General features: G+C 48.2%; 6 protein-coding genes across 6 annotated transcripts; 3 read left to right on the forward strand and 3 right to left on the reverse strand.

Annotated features, from left to right (window-relative positions):
• Positions 1–794: 794 nt before the first annotated feature.
• fphA (putative sensor histidine kinase/response regulator) lies at positions 795–5115 on the reverse strand (the record flags this gene model as incomplete). Its single annotated transcript, XM_057230417.1, has 3 exons — positions 795–2153; positions 2192–2733; positions 2799–5115. 3 exons carry the CDS (start codon positions 5113–5115, stop codon positions 795–797), a joined length of 4218 nt encoding a protein of 1405 aa, XP_057085507.1.
• Positions 5116–5830: 715 nt separating this feature from the next.
• N7447_006156 (putative alpha-glucosidase) lies at positions 5831–8371 on the reverse strand (the record flags this gene model as incomplete). Its single annotated transcript, XM_057230418.1, has 1 exon — positions 5831–8371. The coding sequence occupies one exon, from the start codon at positions 8369–8371 to the stop codon at positions 5831–5833; it is 2541 nt and encodes an 846-aa protein (XP_057085508.1).
• Positions 8372–9066: 695 nt separating this feature from the next.
• Positions 9067–11247, forward strand: N7447_006157 (uncharacterized protein; the record flags this gene model as incomplete). Its single annotated transcript, XM_057230419.1, has 11 exons — positions 9067–9598; positions 9654–9751; positions 9806–9868; positions 9923–9975; positions 10030–10215; positions 10272–10539; positions 10600–10621; positions 10669–10766; positions 10824–10888; positions 10943–10978; positions 11034–11247. 11 exons carry the CDS (start codon positions 9067–9069, stop codon positions 11245–11247), a joined length of 1635 nt encoding a protein of 544 aa, XP_057085509.1.
• An 813-nt stretch (positions 11248–12060) lies between these two features.
• Positions 12061–14857, forward strand: N7447_006158 (uncharacterized protein; the record flags this gene model as incomplete). Its single annotated transcript, XM_057230420.1, has 11 exons — positions 12061–12156; positions 12242–12260; positions 12414–12997; positions 13020–13094; positions 13127–13238; positions 13297–13627; positions 13687–13842; positions 13921–14028; positions 14080–14099; positions 14149–14272; positions 14326–14857. The coding sequence occupies 11 exons, from the start codon at positions 12061–12063 to the stop codon at positions 14855–14857; spliced, it is 2157 nt and encodes a 718-aa protein (XP_057085510.1).
• A 456-nt stretch (positions 14858–15313) lies between these two features.
• Positions 15314–17099, reverse strand: N7447_006159 (MDR family MFS transporter; the record flags this gene model as incomplete). The annotated part of the gene is made up of 2 exons (XM_057230421.1): positions 15314–16760; positions 16834–17099. The coding sequence occupies 2 exons, from the start codon at positions 17097–17099 to the stop codon at positions 15314–15316; spliced, it is 1713 nt and encodes a 570-aa protein (XP_057085511.1).
• A 1720-nt stretch (positions 17100–18819) lies between these two features.
• Positions 18820–19463, forward strand: N7447_006160 (lysozyme; the record flags this gene model as incomplete). Its single annotated transcript, XM_057230422.1, has 2 exons — positions 18820–19071; positions 19170–19463. 2 exons carry the CDS (start codon positions 18820–18822, stop codon positions 19461–19463), a joined length of 546 nt encoding a protein of 181 aa, XP_057085512.1.
• Positions 19464–19909: the final 446 nt, after the last annotated feature.

The following is a 19909-nucleotide window of genomic DNA, read 5'->3' on the forward strand; positions in this document are numbered from 1 at the left end:
GGGCGAGTGATGGAAAGGAAAATAAACTTGGTGAATCTACTTCTAACATAGTTCCAGGGTTTGGGACTAAAGACCTCGGCCAATTCACGGAACATGTTTTCCAAGCCCGCTAAGTTTTGGAAAGGCTCGCAGGCGAAGTGCATTTCTGAATATGATGGTCTTGCAGCCGAGGGTATTACTAGGTGGCATTCCGCATGAGAATTATGACTCTTTGAAAACATCCATACCATCATCATCCATTGATTTTGTTCCATAGGTACATAAGGTACATATAACACCTAAACGATGCCACCACAAACCATACCATGGATGGTAAATTAGACCTCCACCCAGGGTGGAAAGCAACATCAGAATTTCCGTAACTCCATCGATAGCTCGATAGCTCCATGCTCCGTCCATTCGCGGCAACGGCACCACTCTTTGAAGATAGTGGATAAAAACGAGAATACATAAACATGAAAACCAACATGCATGTGAAGTGTTCAAATAGGTCGGGTATCCGTATATTTCCCTGATACAAGCCAAGCCACACGAAACGCCGGAGAAACCACCACTGGCCCATTTCGTATGCCAGGGCTTGTATATATAGATAAATTACACATTGTCACGTAGACACAAGAAAATCATCAAATACATCACAATTCAACTAATGTGTATGCGGAATAAGAAGAAAGACAAAAGATGTGGGCAACAAAGGGTAGAATGCAAGGATATGAGAGGAAAGGCGGCAATGGGGGCAGCATACCCCAACGGGAAAAGGTGGGCGATATGTGTTGTCAACGATCGGATATTCGTTACTTGGTGTTGAACCATCCACCATTTTCCCATTCCCCTTCAGGCGTGTATGTGGCTGCTTGGCGGGCGGATGGATCGCAGATACCGCTCAAAATAACATTCAAACGAGCAAAATTGATAGGTTTCATGACCCAGCCATCAAATCCAGTATCAATGTAGGTTTCGAGGTCTTTTTTAACTAAAGATGCGGAGACAGCAAAGATAGGTACTCGGTCATTGCGTATAGCTTTATCGGAGAGCGCTTCCTTGGGTGTCTTTGATTCAAATTCGCGAATCGCCCGGGTGGCTGCCATTCCATCGAGGATTGGCATCTGAATATCCATCAGGACTACGTCAAAAGATTTGGTGGCTGAGGAAAAAGCAATCACGCAGGCTTCACCATTGCCGGTCAGCTTGACGGTGTGGCCAAGTTTGGTCAACCGCTTATGTATGATCTTGCTATTGATTGGATCGTCCTCGGCGACAAGAACATCGAGTCCGTCGTAGTCTGTTGTTGAAGGTTCAGTGGTCGGCACAGCAGAAGATGCTGGTCCAGAGGAACCTTGTGACGTTTCTGCGACTGATAAAACCCTTGGGAAATAAGAGCTGTCTTCCTTGGTATGCTTGATTTGTGGTGATCTGAGGCTGGCGGAATGTTGTGACATTCGCAGCGCACTCATCGGCACTCCCGAGTCTGTGATATTCTCCAGACCTGGGGGAGGGGGAGTGACAAGGGGCTGTAGTGTCATAGGCGGGGTATGCGTGACAGAAGATGGACTTGAATGCAAATCATGCGCGGGGAATGATCGCTTTACAGCAGATGGTGACCCGAAAGGAGAAGCGGCATGATGGCTGCTGGCGCTGGCGGTACTCGACGAAAAGTTCAATCGTCTCAGATCCAAATCTTGGCTATTGCTTCTCTTGAGGGGAGCTTCTTGCATGGCACTGATGAGTCGATCGGCATGACTTCTCCCACTGCGCCCACTCTGTCCACTGCCACCACTGCCACCACTGCGAAGACTTTCCGTACTTCGTCGTCTGTTATCAGAAGACTCATGTGCGCCGGGAACTAGCGTAAACTCTTTTTCTGAAAGCAAAGGCGTAGTAGGACCGCCAGGACGTTTAGGAGAAATTTCATCTGTATCTTCATCCATGGCTGTCCCTTCTGGCAACCGGAATTGTAATATAATCCTGAAATGACTCCCCTTCCCTTCCTCCGATCTGACGGCGAGCTGACCGTGCATGTTATGAACAATCCTTGCTGCGAGAGCAAGACCTAAACCCAATACACGTTTTTGCGGTGCGTTCTGCGTGTTGTTTTCTTCTTCGGGGTAGTAAGTCTCATCGGTCGATACTTGTTCGAGTTCGTTGAAGAGCGTCTTCAATTTGTCGTGCGACATGCCCCCCCGGTATCAACGACAACAATCTCCACTCCCATATGGCCAGGAATAGACTGAGTCGCAGATCGATACATTTCTGTTGTCACCGCACCGGATTTGGTGTGCTGAATGGCGTTTGATATCACATTTGAAATAACTTGCCGTACGCGGCGCTGGTCGCCGACAACAGACTGGGGAATACCCGGATGTACTGAAACAGTGTATGAGATGTTCTTCCTCTTGGCGTCGCCAGACAGCATATCAGCCGCTTCTCTAAAGGTCGATTCGAGGTCGAAGCTCTCGTCTTTAATGAGATCCTGGCCCTTTTCGGTGTTTGTCAAGTCCAGGAGATCGTTAATCACGTATATTAGTGATTTGGAAGCCGAATGGGATTTTGTCAAGCTCTCTCTGGTTTCATCGTCCAGAGCACCCTCAAGTGCGATCTCCAAATAGTTGACGATGGCATTCAAAGGGGTCCGAACTTCGTGTGCAGAGTTGGCCAAAAGTAGTCGGGTGAGTTGCGAGTTTTGCATGGCAGCCTCCTTCTGCCTCCAAACCTTGATAAATTTACCGTAAACCACTGTTCAAAGTATGTTAGCTTTCAAACAATCGGGGCACAATATTCAGAATGTGCATAAAACTCACAGCACAAGACTGCCGCCGTCTCCACGTCCGACTCTGTCCACTCTCTACTTTGCGATAGAACCGTCTCCCGCCATGCTGTGAAACTTTCCCGAGGCTCTAAATATCCTGCAGTCTGTTTTCGCTTTTCAATTTCATAAGGATTACCAGCCCATTTGATCTCGGTGAGATGTCCACGGCGGAAGAATGCGATAAAGTCACGGCCACCAGTAGAGAGCGGGACATATAGCAGACCGGAGATTGCCTTCAATCCGGGGGCATAGTGCAAATCAGGAAAATCCTTGACGATATCGCGCGAGGCAAGAACTGTATCTAACTGGCGTACGCGAAGGAACTCTATCAATGCAAGCACCTCCTGAGAGTTATTGTTGTCACCGAGGATTTTTGTTTCATCGCGAATCGACAAGACACCGTAGTCCGCATCAAATAGTTGTAGAAGATCATCCGAGGATGCAATGATGTACCCTGCTGGGTTGGCCTCGGTCGGGACAGTGTTAATTAGTTTTCGGGCTTGAAGGCGAGAGGCATATGAAAGCCGTTCGATGTTTCGCGATACAGTGTCGCCGAGAAGCCGGCACATTTTGCGTATCGGGAATGACACGCGCATACCAGCAGTTCCGTAGCTATGGCAGGAGATCAACCCCCAGAGATCGTTGAAAGCGTTGACGCTGATTGACATTGAAGACCTGACTTTCATGTGTGCCAAATATTTCACATGAATTGGAGACATCGCGCGAAGGTAGGCGTGAGTCATGTCCAACGGGGACTCGAGATCCTCCAAGGTCCGACACACGAGGCGAGAAGTGACTTGGTCGCGATCGTACAAGAGCCGGACCTTGTTGATTTTGTATAGTTCTCGGGCTTGCGCGGGGATATCGGATGCAGGGAAATGAAGACCCTTGTAGAGATCAATAGCAGCGTTAGGATCAACTAATTCGGCAACTACCATGCCATTCCACCTGCTATCGAACTGATAGATTAAGACTCGGTGAAAGCCGGTCAGCTCCTTAACCAATCCCGCAGTTGTATTCAGCAGCTGATCTAGATCATTCGTCCGCCCTAACTGCTCTTGTATCTGAGTTAAGATACTAAAGGCTTCCATCGAAGATGCCTCGCCCTTCCTTCGGCGGGCATTCCTAAGAACGCGAAGAGGCTGGCTGATGTTGATTGTGCTCCCAGCGAGTTGATCTGCCGTTGGAACAATACCTAGGGTGTCTATGGGAACTGCCGGAGTCTCAAGGCCCTCAACATTCAACGGGTTCACTCGGTCATCCTCAAGCTCGAACTCGCAAATAATCATATCCTTTTGGGTCTGAGAGACATGAGTGGCACACCAGAATTTGCGGCTCTCCCCACCAGCTGTGCAGATGGATATATTGAAAACATCTGGCCCGTCAACAGATGGATCGTGTGCATCATCACGAACAAAGTCAACGTGATCTAGAAGATTGTCCGCCTGTTCCTCACTCAAAATATCACAGAAATTTTTCAACTCGAACAGCTGCTTGGGGGAATATCCCACGATCTCAGCCGAGTTCTCGCTCACAATGCGGACTACGAGCTGATTTGGCGACTCTTCACGGAGGACAATCATTAGACCAAAACTTTGAATCGCCCCAGGGATGCGAATGGGCTCGTCCTCGCAGTATTGAAATGCTTCTCCATCTCGTCCTGTGATGACGGCATGACCATTATCTGTCATGACATGTTTGAAGCGGGCAGTCACATGATCATGGTCTGCGGCGTTGCTGTGCTGGGTATGAGAGGATGGGTGCGCGGTGGACCCGCTTCCAGACTGATTGTCGCCTGGAGCAGCTTTGGCGTAAATCTCGGGGTGCTGAATAACATCCGACGCCAAAGAATGTGTCGCAAGCTCTGTCTTATCATCTATAACATGTGTCGCGTGGCGTGCAATGTCGATAGGGACTATAGGTTCGGAGGGCTCGGGATCGGGGTGATGGAGGTTGTCGGAAGAAACCTGCGACTGTATTTGGTTCCACGTCCGTTCATCGATGAACGGATACTGTCGCGCTCCTTCTCGGGTTGGCGATACCGCATCCCGGGAGTGCGCTGAACCCGAATATTGGGGTGTAATGGTGGGATCGACCGAAACAACCGACCGAATAGGGAACACACGCTCGGCGGGGTCAGAGCGAGTGCCTGATGGCTGCTGAATATTTGTGTTCGACTGCGCTCGATTTCTGGTCTCCGGGTGTCCTTGTCCTGTCTCCAAGGGCTTTATCCGGTTCGAAGGCGTAACACTCTCCGGCCGTTTGCGCGGGGAACCCAGCCCGATGTGCTTGGGGTGTGGAGACGTCATCTCCACTGTTTAGACTGTCGGAATGAAAGTAGCGCGGCTGAACTGCTGCATGACAGCGCACTATTGAATTAGATTGCGAATAGGAGGGAGCAGTCCCGCGACAAGATGGTTGTGAAGTTTTACGGGGGCATCCATGGATACTCCCCACGGTTATCACCAGGCTTCGGATATTAATATTTGACCGCCTCGCTCACCGCCACCTTTTCGTCAATCTTACTAGATAAGTAATTAGTTATAATCAACTATAAACTAAATAAGGTGTAGGGATTCAATCAATAGTGACATTGTAGAGAATTGAAGCATTTAGAGTTTGCAGCGTAGAGAACATGAATAGTTGGACGCTTATGCGGCTGATGCAGTCTTTTGGTAGTCTTGCTAAAACTCCAGCAAATACTCTAGTATTTTCTATACTATTTTTCGAAGTATGCAATTTAAAGCATACTAAAAGCTATAATTGTAGAAAATAGTTTCTCGCGAATTAGACTAAAATTTTTTACTTCAGCAGAGGAAAGGTGCGATATTGGGCTACTCAGATATATAAAATGCGTGTGCCTATTTTGTCTCAGGTGCTTCAATGCGAGAATACACAACCAAAACATTCAAATTAATGTAAACTGATGTGATCTCATGTATCCTTAATCTAACTTGGTATATTCCACATGCAAATCTAAATCCACAGGTCTGAGATCTCTATATACATGCAAAAACCAAAAGCCTAAGCCTTCAGAGTAAACACAACACGACCCCGCGAGTCTGTACCCTTAAGTACAATTTCATCACCAGTACTTGAGACAACACGACGCTGATCCCCGTTATGCAAGACAATATCTAGGTCTTTCCAAGCAGGAGCAAAGCCAGCCTCATCACGCTCAAACTTAACAAGTACCTTCTCCTCAGTAGAGCTATAGCTAATCGTGTACGCAGCAGTGCCAGGCTGGACCGAGATACCATCATCTTCGTACCATGTCGTAGCAAATACCGTGCCGTGTGAGTTCCCTTTGGGCGGGAAGACTTCCACACCACGATAATCGTCGATATCCTGGACGGCCACTGACGCAGCGGTCTCGTCGCCAGGAACACGGGTATGCACGCTCTTGCCGATGGGAATGGCCCCACCAACACGGGCAATGAGCGCAATGCTCTTCTTCCATTCTGACGAGATCTCAGCCCACTGTCCAGAAGCGAGGTACTGGTACGGAGCGTTCATGTTGACGTAGCCATAGTCGAAGACGCCTATCTTGCGGGGCAGGTAGATGTTCGCGACGTCGAGACCGCTTTTGTAGACTCCACCAACGAGCACGGTCTCACCAAACCAGAATTGGTCCTCACCTGCCTTGATTTCTTTGGTCCACACCTCTGGATCAGACTCGTAGCCCCAGCCAGTCCAGCGCTGCGGTGGTGTTGCGAATTTGTGGCTCTCCAGACCGAGAGAGTAGATGTAGGGAAGCATTTCGTAGCGACGCTTAATAGTGTCGCGGACCTGAGGCGTGATCTCGGGATACATGAAGGGCTCAATGACATCACCGACAGAAGAGTCCTTGGGAGAAGTCTTGAAGCAGTTAATTGCGAAACGGGGAGCGTGGCAACCTAGTTGGATCCAGCGGAGAAGAAGCTCCGGGGAGGGCTGGGGGCCTTCGAATCCGCCAATGTCATGGCCTTCACATTGGAGAAGGGACATGCCAGCGTTAAGGGATAGAGCGTTGGCGCCCTTCATGTTTTCCCAGCTAGTGACGTTGTCGCCGCTCCATGAGGATGCAGCGTAGCGGAGAGTTCCAGCCGTTGCGCTGCGGGTCAGGACGAAAGGACGCAATTTGGGTTCCATGTCTTGCAAAGCATCGTGGGAAGATTTGCCCATTAACTCGGTGTGGAGTGCACGACCCCAGAGACCAACCGAGTTCTTGACATTCTTTGCTGCGGCGTCGGCGACGGTAGGCTCATTGAGAGACATGGTCCAGTCATCGTCGGGCAGGGTGTACTCGTTGTTATCGTTCCACATACCGTCAATGCCAACCTTCTTGAGACTCTGGACGCCGTCGTACCACCACTTGAAGGCCTCCGCGGAGGTGAAGTCAATGTGGGCACCATTGCCGCCGGTAGCACCGCCAGCGCTCCAGAGACGCATGTACCCAGGCTCATTATCGGCATCCTTGAATAATCCAGCGGCATCAACGAGCTTCTGGAAGTCGGGATGAGAAGCCAGCAGGAAAGGCTTGATATTGGTGAGAAGTCGGATACCGTACTGGTGCATCTTGGCAATCCAGTCTTGGGGATCCGGAAAGCGCTCCCGGTTCCATGTAAAGACATTGCGAACCTTGGGCTCACTCTCAGCAATGGAATATCCCGAACTCATTTGGTGGGCTGAGCAGGGAATACCGTGCTGCTTGAGCTTCTCCGCAAACTCCAGAAGGGCCAAATGGGCCTTTTGTGGCTCATCCAGCATGGTGTACTTGTAGCCACCGGAGATATAGCCATAAGCCCAGCGGGGCACCAGAATGGGGAAGCCGACCAACTCGGCATACGAGCGAACAACGTCCTTGATGGTCTTGCCAACGATGTAGTATTGCTCAATACCACCATGGTCCTGGCGGTACACCTTGAAGTGTCCCCACAGACCATCGATCTCGGCTCCTACAGACCACAGACCGCGTCCATGGGTGGTTGAAAAGATGGCCACACATCCCTCCGCAGAGGCCTTAATCAAGAGCGGGATGTGCTTGTAAAGAGGATCGGTGTTGTATACGTCATATCCAAAAGAGTCGGTGGCTGAGAGTTGAAATTGCCGACCACTCAAATCCATGGGAGCCGCCTTCTCGCCCAGTCCAACATGGAGGCATTCACGGTCGTGCACGGAGTAATTGGCTACACCCTCACCGTCTGCGACAAAAGATCTCAGCGGCAAATCCTCATGTAGAGGCTTCTCGGAGCCGGCCCATGATAGTTTGACCACGGGTGTGTGTTCCCAATCTATGGAAGCAGTGACACCGGCGATATCGATTGTCTTGGAGGAGGCACCCTCCTTGGTGAATACATTGGCACCCTGGAGGTTGGTCTCGGGCTTGGTGACACTAGGATAGGGTGGGATAGGATGCTCTGTGGAGGAGAAAGTGGCTCGGAATAGGTTTGGACGAACGGCCTCAAAGGTAAAATCAAAAGCGCTCTTGCTCTTTGTGCTGCTTCGAACGTGAACGGAAGCTTCTTGATTGGTGGCCTGGGGCACTTGCAAGTAGCCCTTGGGGCAGCTTTCTCTTTGAGGCATGATAGGTATGAAAGTCAATGGAATTTATTCGGAGGACTGGAGAGAATACCATGATATTTCATGATATGGCAGCATATTTGAATGCTTGTCGAGCTCCCCTCAGTCCGATTTATTCATGTACCCCGCGGGGGTCCCGATGATGTACCGCAGTATAGAATCGGACATCGGAGATAATGACCGAGAAGCGGAGACAAGACTGGCAGAGATGGTTTTGCCAACCGGGCCGTGTTTTCCCCCCACAAACATCCCGGGGTGCCCAGATGGTTACTTGCTAACTTTCCTCTCGGTTTTGCTCACCGAAACCCGATACTAACTATTCTGGGAACTTCTCAAAATTCTTCTTCTTCCCCATTGCCCCTCCCACGGCATTATCTCATTGAAGTGATTGGATCAAACATATCCGATATGGGTCGTGTATGGCACGGAACGTGTCTTGCCGTTTTCTCCAGATCAACTGGCCGCGTGGACGGAGACAAACTTTCGTCGGAAACTATGCCCAGAGTTAAACGGATAAATCTAATCTGTGGAGAGCTCGGGTTAGACTTTCTTGTCCGGGGAATGAAATATACTTCCTTCCCCACGGGGTTTCGCATATCCCATATTCAACTGCCTTCCTCTTCGAGCTTGATTCATTGTCTTTCTATAATCACTTGATCTTTCATCATTTCCCATTGTGCCTCTGCGAATAATCCGCGATGTTGCAGGAGGTAATTTCACAATCAAAAGGCCAACAGGAGTTCGTGGAGTCTATTGAGCCCGAGCTGTCAAGGGTTGGGCCTCCTCAGAATAATGGCACAGGAAGTCAGCCCAAAGGAGATCATGCTTTGCAGCTCATCGAAGAGGCAGGGCACTCAAACATGCTGACTCCGGAGAATAACGCCAAAGTTCTTCGAAAAATCGATTTGCGTCTCCTTCCTATTCTCCTGGGAATCTACTTCCTCCAACAACTCGACAAGTCGACCATCTCGTACGCCTCAGTTTTTGGAATTGTCGAGAAAGCCCATCTCCATGGCCAACAGTACTCCTGGCTAGGGGGTTCGATCTATCTGGCTCAGCTAGTGTTCCAGCCCCTGGTCGCCTACCTACTGGTTAAAGTGCCCATAGCAAAATTCCTGGCTGTATCCTGCCTCTTATGGGGTATTGCGTTAACGTGCATGACTGCAGCTACAAATTTTGGAGAGTTGCTTGCTTGCCGAATCTTTCTGGGTGTCTTTGAGGCTGGAATTGGTTCGTTGTCTTCTGGTCGTACCTAAATATCCCTACTAACGAGGGGTTTCATCAGCCCCGGCGTTCATTGCAGTCACTCAAATGTGGTATCGGCGTCGTGAGCAGCCCGTGCGATTGAGTTCTTGGTACGCGATGAACGGAGTCGTAAATATGGTGAGTCCTCTCCTATGTCGCTTTCGTGGTGCTTGCGTTAACACTAAAGGGAAGTTCGGAAGTCTGATTGCCTTTGGGCTGGGTCACATCAATTCCTCTATATTCGCACCCTACCAGGTGAGCTATAGCACAGAATTGTCTGTCAAGACATCTGAGGCTAACATCGACTAGGTCATTTTCCTCTTCTTCGGTCTCGTCACTGTTGGGTTCTCTGCCGTTATTCTGTAAGATTTAACCCTGTTGTCTGTGCTCTATCATAATAACACAGAGGTATGCAGTGTCTTCATGCCCGATTCCCCGGTGTCCGCCATGTTCCTTGGCGAGGAAGACAAACTGCTAGCGATAGAAAGACAGCGAATGAACCAACAGGGTATTGAGAGCCAAGTGTGGAAATGGGACCACGCAAAAGAAGCATTGCTTGATCCCAAATCATGGTTCTGGTTTGCGTTAATGTTCTCCATTTCGTGTGTTATCCCAGATAAACGTCTGCATTAAACTAAAGTTGCTGACCAAACTGCAGTGTTCCAAGTGGCGGCATCACTACTTTTGGGCCCTTGATTATCAAGTCCTTTGGCCTCAGTGAATATGATACCATGCTTTTCAACATTCCCTTCGGTGCAGTCCAGCTTGTCGCCACAATGGGAGGAGCCTGGCTAGCGACCGTTTGGAAAATGAAGGGTCCAGTCTTAGCATTGCTCTGTCTCCCACCCATCGCCGGTTGTGTAATGTTGCTGCAGATTACGCATGACAATGCCCACAAAGGGCCTCTCCTTGCAGGATACTACATTGTACGTGCCAAATTCAAACGAAATCTCACCCTGGCAGGAACACTAATTAATTTTATCCAGATCTCTGTGTACCCAGCCATCAGTAAGCATTCAATTGGTTTCGAAAGTTGAGCCCAACTGACCATCTAGCCCCGTTGATATATTCCTGGTCTGCAGGAAACACAGCGGGAGAGACAAAAAAGAAGGTTACCACCGCTATTCTGTATGTCGGACAGTGCGCTGGTAATGTATGTAGTACTCTAGCCCCCTACATCGGGTTTTGTGCTGACATTCTTCCTATCCAGGTCCTTGGACCGAACCTTTATACCACAAATGAAGCGCCGCTTTACCGTCGTGGTCTGCTTTCGAAGTAAGCTCATCAACACAGAAGCTCTTGATCATCAAATATCTAACGTCTGGCCAGCTTCGCGATGTTTTGTGTCTTGATAGGTCTGACCGGGTAAGTCTTACCCAATTTCAACTAATATATATTGTTCCTAATTGAGACTTCTTAGGGCAAACGCGGCATATCTGCTATTTTTAAACAAGAAACACGAGAGGAGACGTGTGGCTCTCGGAAAGAGCGCTAAGATTGTAGACCAATCGATGCAAACCGTTCAAGCTGTCTTCGACGACGCGAAAGAAGATGTGCCTCAACCAGCAGCAGATGCCAATGCCTGGAAAGATCTGACTGATTTGCAAAACGAGGACTTTGTCTATGTCTTCTAAGACTTGACCACCTTAAATAGTCTATATTATAGTGACTAGGGGTATTCATCTTACTTTGTTGACTCGGAATGAAATGTGATCTGTGGGAAGATCGCTTTGTACATTTAAACTGTTTTTACCGTTCATATTCTAAAATTTGCCACCAAATCATACAGTGAAGAATATCGAAACAAAACTAGATCTAAAAAGATATCTCGAAGGACAACTGCAAATATTTGAAGGTTAAGATGCAGGATCCCGTTCCGTATGCGTGACACATTACAGCGCCTATATGCCGACATCACATTGTAAACTGGCCTGGGATGCAGGTGGTCACTCTAATTACTGCTGGCCGTCATGCTTTAATTCCCCCTTGACTTTACTAGTTCATGCGTCTAAATTGTCCTATATAACTCTTCTATAACTCTTCTATTTTTCGTAGTTCTGAATGTAGAGATCTTGCACTTATTATCTTCCTGGATACAATTTCACATGTATTCGTCAGAAGGGCAACCCAAAGGACCAATGAAAAGCCATATAGAAAGGTAACTAAAAGGATAACGAAAGGGACATTGAAAAGGCGATCTGAAAAGAATACTGGCCACGAAAATGACTTGACAAGGCTGCATAAGCGACCAACTATTTTTTGTATATTATATTTCATTGTTATAAGACCAACACTACCGAAACTTTTTAAGATGGATTTTCCGTGGGACCTGGCTGATTGTAGAGCCGGATCGGACCTCGGGAGCAAAAGCCGATCCCCGCGTTTCTCCAGGTTTTCCCCCTTCCCGTCAACCCCGAGAATCAGTGCAAAGAGAAATCGGCCTCCAAATGGCCGACCAACGTGACTATAGTCCGTACAGCACGGCAATAGAGGACGAATCTTTCCACCGTATTCCAGCCCCACTAGGGAAAAAGCGCATTCCGGTATGTTATTGAACCGGTTGGGACCCTACAGCAGCAGACAGGCCCTAACGATGTATACCGTTTTTAATGCATAGAAGGCCTGCAGTGCTTGTCGACAATCAAAGGTCTGTGCTCAAGCCTCCCGAACCTGCATATTACCGGGGATTTGGCTGATCGTTACAAGGTGAAATGCGACGGAGAGAGGCCGTGTACAAGGTGACTTATATTCCTTGGTCACAGCTCTATATGAAACCCGGAAACCGGTACTGATAAACCAGATGTCAAAAATTGGAAAAGCAATGCGTATTCTTCGAAATACCGAAAGATCCGGTCTCAGAGTACGAGCCTTTCTTATGTAGTTTACCAATCAAGTCTAACATCACCCAGACGGATTGAAGGCGTCGAGTGCGAGGTCAAGGAACTCCGAAAACAGCTAGATGAAATGCGCGAGTTGCTTCAACAGAGTCGCTCGCAAAATACCCCAAATTCCCAACTAACACACTCCCCAAGCTACCTTCGTGATCGGCAACAGCAAGTACACCGCGAGAGCCCTCATGCTTCCTCGGGATCTCATTACCCTCACTTACAGGATCACTCCCAAAGGGGGTTTCCAAATATACCTATCACGAGCTCTGTTGGCTATACAGATAGTCACCAATACCAAAGGTCTATGCCGGGGTCCATACCAGGCTTCTCTCCGAATGAAACTTCAGTCCGGCCTCCCTACACCTCCAACCAGACAATTACCAGATTACTCAAGAGGAAACGATCTGGGTTTGAGATCCGAGATGACGCCATCACCGACTTTACTGACAAAGGACTTATCACGCTTGAATGTGCGGTGTCATACTTCAATACGTACGTATGATCCGAGCCTTATTTAGTGCTTAGTGATCGTGGCTGACCCGAGAATTCCAGTTTCTTCGAAGGATGCGTATGTGCCAATTGTCCCGACTATGGTTGAAATACTCATGTTTTGTGGATCATACAGGACAGGTATATCCCGATATTCGACCCACAATACGACACTTTCGACTCCGTTCGATCGCGGAGTAGTATTCTCCTCAACGCAATATGTACCATTGGCTGCATGGTTGAGACTAGTAAATTCTCTCCTCGAATACATGGCTGAAACAATATTGTACTCACGGTTCTTTCCAGGATCCGGTGGTTCAATGTCGGACCTTCTCCACGCCGAACTGAAGAAATGGATCAACGTCATAATCCAGAACAAGGAGTTGAACTCCCTAGAATCAGTCCAAGCAATGCTTGTAGTTGCTTGCTATTCCACAGAACGCTCGCTCATATTATCCTTTGCCACTCGCATGGCTTTGGATCTGGGATTACATGAGGCCTTTGATGAACTGACCCAGCGGCTTGCTCTTCAGGATGAAGATACGGCTTATACCTTGCCGCATCAGTTGTTTGAAGAGGAGAGGGCTCTTATGTGGAACGCTCGGACCTGGTTCGGGCTTTTGGTTCTAGAACATATGTAAAATAGCCTTGACATCCTTTTGATCGGGAGTGGTACGCTGATGAAATCTAATTTAGATTTCGTGTTGATGGAGGAAAGCCACCTGGCATTAGGCTGAAAGGGAATCCTCGTCGCTGTCGTGTTTTACTTCGCCATCCGTCGTCCACGGTTTTGGATTTACGGCTGTTCTCTCAAGTCGAGGTATGTCGAGGAGACAAAATAGACTTCGAGAAGTGCTGATATTTGCTGTTAGTTAAACATTCTGAGAGGTATCATTTGTTCCAGAAATTCAGATTCAATGACTAATTTAGTTTGGTAGCCAATGTCGGCGATTCTCTAGGAGGAAAAGCATCGCTTGATGGACACAGCATCGTGGACTACGTGTATGATATGAAACTTGAGCTAGACTTGTGGTTTGAGTAAATCTTCCAGTTCTATCGTATGTTGACAAATTTGCTAACCATGGGCAGCGACTGGGTACGCATTATTGGTATGACCTCCATTTCAATAATCGGGTACACGTTGCTAACTGTTCGAAGAAAATTGTGTTGCCGCCACCGAAGAAAGGCCATCTTTACTAGTTGCCCTTCGAGTACAGAAATGCTGGGCAGAAATGATGCTCAACTGTAAAGCACTACGATCCATGGGCGTTGAGAACGTAGCGTAAGTACTGCTTCATTCAGTGTGCTTCCATCTATATTAACACAGATATAAAGTGCTATGTCCAGCACGGAAAAAACGATACTGCTTACAGCAAAGGCCAGTGCCCGCCGCCACCTCCGCCTTATAATTGTCGATCCAGACTTCTACCTCGCCAAGCTGAAATACGCGATGGATTTTGTCTGGGCCAAGTGCGCGTTCTCCTATTTGTTGCTTCTCAAATTGTCCCGTCTCCTCCCCGAGCGCAACGCGGAGCACCAAGAGCTGCTGGAGCAAGGGAATCAACTCGTAGATGAGCTGAGTAAAGCCGGAGCTAGTGAGACTCAGTCAGGGGCTGGGAATATTTATCTTCAGATTCTGAAGGTCAGTATTGAGAAGTACGGGCGTGCATTGGTGGAAACACAGCAGCCTAACTCGGATGGTCCCACGGCCACCTCGCCGTTCTGGGAATTGTTTGATGCTCAGGCGGATCTTCAGTGGTTCGTACCTGAGCAGTTTGTTTCCGAGTGGGACTTTCCGGGGCTCAATTTGTTTTACTTTCCCACTGCTTGGCAGGACTTCTTTGGTGATTTCTCGTTGGCCATGTAGATGGTCTATGCATTAGGGAGACTACGTCTATTCGGGAAGTATAACACAACTGTGGGGTCAACATAATCCGAAATTCGGCTGTCGTGAGTTCAATGCAAGCGAATGGCGGCCATTGAGTATCACCCGCGACTATTCATGGGAATAGGACCCTTCTAGCCCTTATATTGAGTGATCGTACAAAATGATTAGGGAAGGAGACCTACTAAGGCAATAAAAAATCCACGAATATTCAAATTGGTAGTGATTGGATACAAAAAAGAACAAATCTTGATCTGAGACAAGACTAGACACATGGCTGCGGCTAGAATGAAAAAAAAGGACAAAACAAATATATCCGGATAGGGGGGAATCACACTGGAAGAGACGGACAAATAATTAAAATCATTAGAAACCGAGTTGGAAGAGCATTTGTCTCAAAGCAGGAAATTCTTGAAAATAGCCCCTTTTCCATTTCTATTAAGCCTGCGATGTGTCTGAGCTTGCCTCTTTAGCATCAGAAACAGCCACTTTCTTTGTCTGAATATTGCCCTTTTCCGTCATGCCATAATCTGTCTCAAGCTCCTTTCGCAAAGGCACATCCTTTTCGAAAAACACCAATATACAAGCAAGACCGCAGAAAACAACTGATACCTCCCAGACAAGCTTAAGGGAGTCAGAAAATACCTCAATAACTTCGTTTTTCACTGGGTCACTTAAGCTGTTAATGAACGTGTTGGATGCGTGCTGGTAGGCGTGACCATTGGAAAGTATTTCCCGCACATTAGCATCTGAAATACGATAGGCATATCTATTAAACTGATTGTTGAAGATACTAGCGGGAATAGCCACACCCCATACATTGCCGAAGCTCCGCATAAATGACCAGGTTGCCGTGGCTGCCGCTTGGTCCAACTCGGCCAGCGGGGCCTGGAAGGCAGGGAGCAAAGTGTTCAGGATCATTCCAGATCCAAGTGCGGCGATGACTTGAAAAACGATCCACTCTGCATCGGAGGAGTATCGGTCGAGGTGGGCAAACAGGCCCATACCCAAAGTGAGGATGACAAAACCTGCCAAGTGAAGGGCTTTGTACTTTCCAAACCTGGAGAGAACTACAACTGCAATGGCGGCGCCCGGAACCGCAACGAGGGTCATAGGCAGCATTTGAACGCCTGCTCGGGCTGGCGAAGACCCTAAAATGGCCTGGAAGTAAACCGGAATGAAGAATAGCACCCAGTAGAGAAGAACCGTGAACAGGAATGTGTTGATAAAGACCACGAGTGAGGTTCGATTTTTGAATAGGCGCGGTGGCACCACGGGCTCGCGAGAGAACTTGGACTGTTCGAATACCATAAATATAACCAGACCAGCAAGTCCCAGCACCAACGGCACGACGATCCGCCACGAGCTCCATGCATAGCGTGAGCCCCCGTATGTCAATGCGCAGAGCACTGCTGCCGTAGCTCCCATAATGAGGAAATTTCCGATATAGTCGATGCGCTTGATTTTCTGGGAAAATGTGGTGTCGCGCTGGTATTCAGTGTGTAGAAACAGGAACAGCAGCACCAGCGAAAACCCGCCAACGGGCAGGTTTATGTAGAATACCCATCTCCAAGTAGTTCGTTGGACAATGATTCCACCTACGAAGGGACCCATCGAGCTGCCAATAGCGTAGACGGTGAGCACGATGGCGATGAAATTTCCGCGCTCACGCAATGGAACCAGATCCGATATAATCACATCGACGATCATGTTGATGCCCCCACTTCCAACTCCTTGAATGGCGCGTCCCACGATGAGCATGTTCGCGCCATTTGCACCACCACAGACGCCGCTTCCCAGGGTGAAGATGGCGACGATGAATATTGTTAACCATCGACGACCAAAGACATTGGCTAGCTGGCCAAATAGGGGCTGAACCGCTGCACTAGAGAATTGCCAAAGAAAAGTGTCAGTTTCGAATTCGAGTCAGTATGACTGGTGACAGGGGATAAAAATACCTGGTGAGGAAAAAGGCATTCGTGATCCAGATATAGTTGTCTCCAATGTTCAGGTCCGCCACGATTGTTGGCATTGAAGTCGAAACCACCGTATTCTCAAGTGCCCCCAGGAGACCGGTCACACAGAGGGCAAAGATAATGGTCCAGAATTGGAACCCTCTTTTCATTGGCGGAGGTTTGGCCATGGCTTCCTCCCTGTCATCTTCCCCTCGCGGCCGATTTTCATCTCGTATTTCGGGTTCGGTTTCTACTACCATTGCTACCATTGTTAAGGGATGTTGTCCAAACACTGGAAAGGATTGGAGGCCGAATATATGAACATTCTTTTCGAAGAAAATGGGCCTACTTCTTCGCCGACGGGGAGACAATCTATCCGACCTTTTCGTGGCTTCCAGGTTCTTCTGTCTGGCCCCCCCTTCGGGTTCTATCATATCCCCTGGGCCGGTTCATCACTTCTGTAGAAAATTCATTTCGTTTCCAGTGACCTGTTTGGCTGCGTGGTGACAGGCGTTTTGCTCGCTAGGTCACCAGGTCGCTAGGTCACCAGTTGGTGGTAAACTTAGGGAACACCTATAATATATTAGTAAGTGCTAGCAAATGCTTACCAAAAACTACCACGACCTAGTGAGCCCACTATTCTGTGGTGAGTCTGGTGGCTGTATTGGTCCCCCGTAAGCTCGCAAAGGTTGTAGTAAAATCAGTTAAATGGATAAGATTTCTATCTCCCGCAAAAATAGCCGATCTAGGTAAGTTTCGGAAAGCTCCGAAGGTTAAAGAGGTTAATCGGGGGGTTATTGGCCCGGGGTCCGATGACCTCTCTAATAATGCCCCAAGGCCGAGCCCTGCTCTTCGCACGATTTTCCAGTTTAACACGTCCTCATATATACTGAAACACTTTAGGGATATTAGGAGTCTACTAGAAGAAAGGGTCTCTGGAAAATGTGTAAGTCGCGTGAAGATGGAAAGGAACTAGGGCAAGGAACTATCCACTGTGGAGGACTAGATATGTTAGGAGCAAACCGCAGAGGTGACCTGACCTCTGACAAAACGATTTGCTACTATCCTATAGTATTTCAAGTGATGGGAGATGATGCAGGGGACTTATGTGCCAAGAACTACCAGCTGACGTGAGTCACATTTCCTCAGGTGCCCATCAAGGAAAAGCACTATTCTTCAATTGCCCTTGTGCTCTCCAACCATGAGAGATCCTGTGAAATATCAGATAGATCGGGAATCTGTAATTTGTATTACGTTGGTACATCTTTTCGGCAATTTATTTAGCTGAAAATTCTGGAATGCTAACTAGTGACGTGCTGGGGTAGATTACCTTACTGAAAACATATGAACACCAATAATCCCCGGAAAGATCACTTTCGAATTGCGCATGACCGACGCTACTCCGTAGTGATCTATCTCATAAACCCGTAAGTGGGTCGAGATCCCCAACTCGATATATTGCGAGTTAAGTCTAGGGCCCTACGAAAGCCACATGGATCTTTTGAATTACGCCACGCCAAGTGTTATCAATCTCCCGATTAACCAAAACAAAACATCTGTCCCGCAAAAAAGGCAGTCGGTACTCCGTACGGAATACATGGAAGAAATTATAATTGGATGTGGGGGTGATTAGTATAAAACACGCTAGTGTGACCCCAACTAATCAAAGCAGCCATGGGATACGAAGTGCCGAGGCTATAGTCCTGTAAGCCAATAGAACTACTCACAGGGGTAAAAAGATAAAGCAAAGTTAGCCAGAACGGGAGGCACGCGGGTGGCTTTGGATGTTTCAGTGTCCAGAAACACGGGAAGCTATGGGGGTCGCTGTAACTCTACGATGTATACCCACAATCTACATGAAGTATCCAAGGTTGGTGACATTTTGCGAATAACAAAGTCCCTAGGTAGAGAGAAAAATATAAATCTTCAACATCCGCTCTTCATAACCTCCCCAAATCACTCAATCCCACTCCATAAACTAAAGCCAACATGTCCTTCAAGATCCTTATCGCCGCCCTCCCAGCCCTAGCAATTGCCTGCACCGGCCCCCCAATCAACGACAATGGTCTCGATCTTATCAAGAGCTTCGAGTCCTTCCAGCCTAACGTCTACGATGATGGCTTCGGCAATCCTACTCTCGGCTACGGTCATCTCTGCGGCGACGCCACTTGCTCAGAAGTCTCCTTCTCACAGCCATTGACTGAGGCGACAGCGAGTCAATTGCTTGCTAATGACCTAGTTGTAAGTCTCTACAATCATCATTCCTCCTGGAGAAGCATCAAGCACCACTATCCAGAGGGGCGCTAAGGATTTAATGAATTATCTAACACTAAAATCAGAGCTACCAAAATGGCGTAACAAACGCCCTTGCCACCGCTGTCACTCTGAACGACAACCAGTACGCAGCCCTGGTGTCGTGGACTTTCAACGTCGGCAACGGCAACATGCAATCATCCAGCCTGATCAGCCGCATGAATGCTGGTGAGAATGTGGGTACTGTGGCGTCTGAGGAGCTGCCAAAGTGGAACAAGGCCAATGGTGGCGTTGTTGCTGGGCTGACCCGCCGCCGGGCCGAGGAGGTGGCGCTGTTTGGTGAGGCTTCTTCCACCGGGGCTTTGCCTGTTGGTTGTTAAGTTAGGGCCGTGTATACTATCTTTTTGTGGAGGTATAGGGGGTGATAATATTGTGAATTCATTGTTGATCAATGAATGTAATTCTACTTTCAATCTTCGCTCGATGGTTATATTCGCTTCGCCGCGCACGTAGAATATTTCATGGGACAATATTTTGAGAAAGAATGTAACAATAAAACAAGCGATTGCCACTGTTTAATCGCAGTTTACGGTCAATCCACAAGTTTGGTATCTACGACGAGGAACAGTCCAACTCAAACAAGCATTCGGCAAGCGCTCTGTTCAGCGTCACGGATGGGCTCATGCTCGGGCATGTAAATCCATAAGAAGTGAAAATTGAACAACCATTGCAGATTTGATAGCCTGGATCGTGTCCTCCCTAAGGCCCTCGTTATTGTAGAAAGAGTGTTCCAAAAGATGACGTCTCCAACAGCATAATTCTCATA

This window comes from Penicillium robsamsonii, assembly GCF_028829455.1.
Source record: "Penicillium robsamsonii strain IBT 29466 chromosome Unknown utg000003l_segment0_segment0, whole genome shotgun sequence".
Lineage (NCBI taxonomy): Eukaryota > Fungi > Ascomycota > Eurotiomycetes > Eurotiales > Aspergillaceae > Penicillium > Penicillium robsamsonii.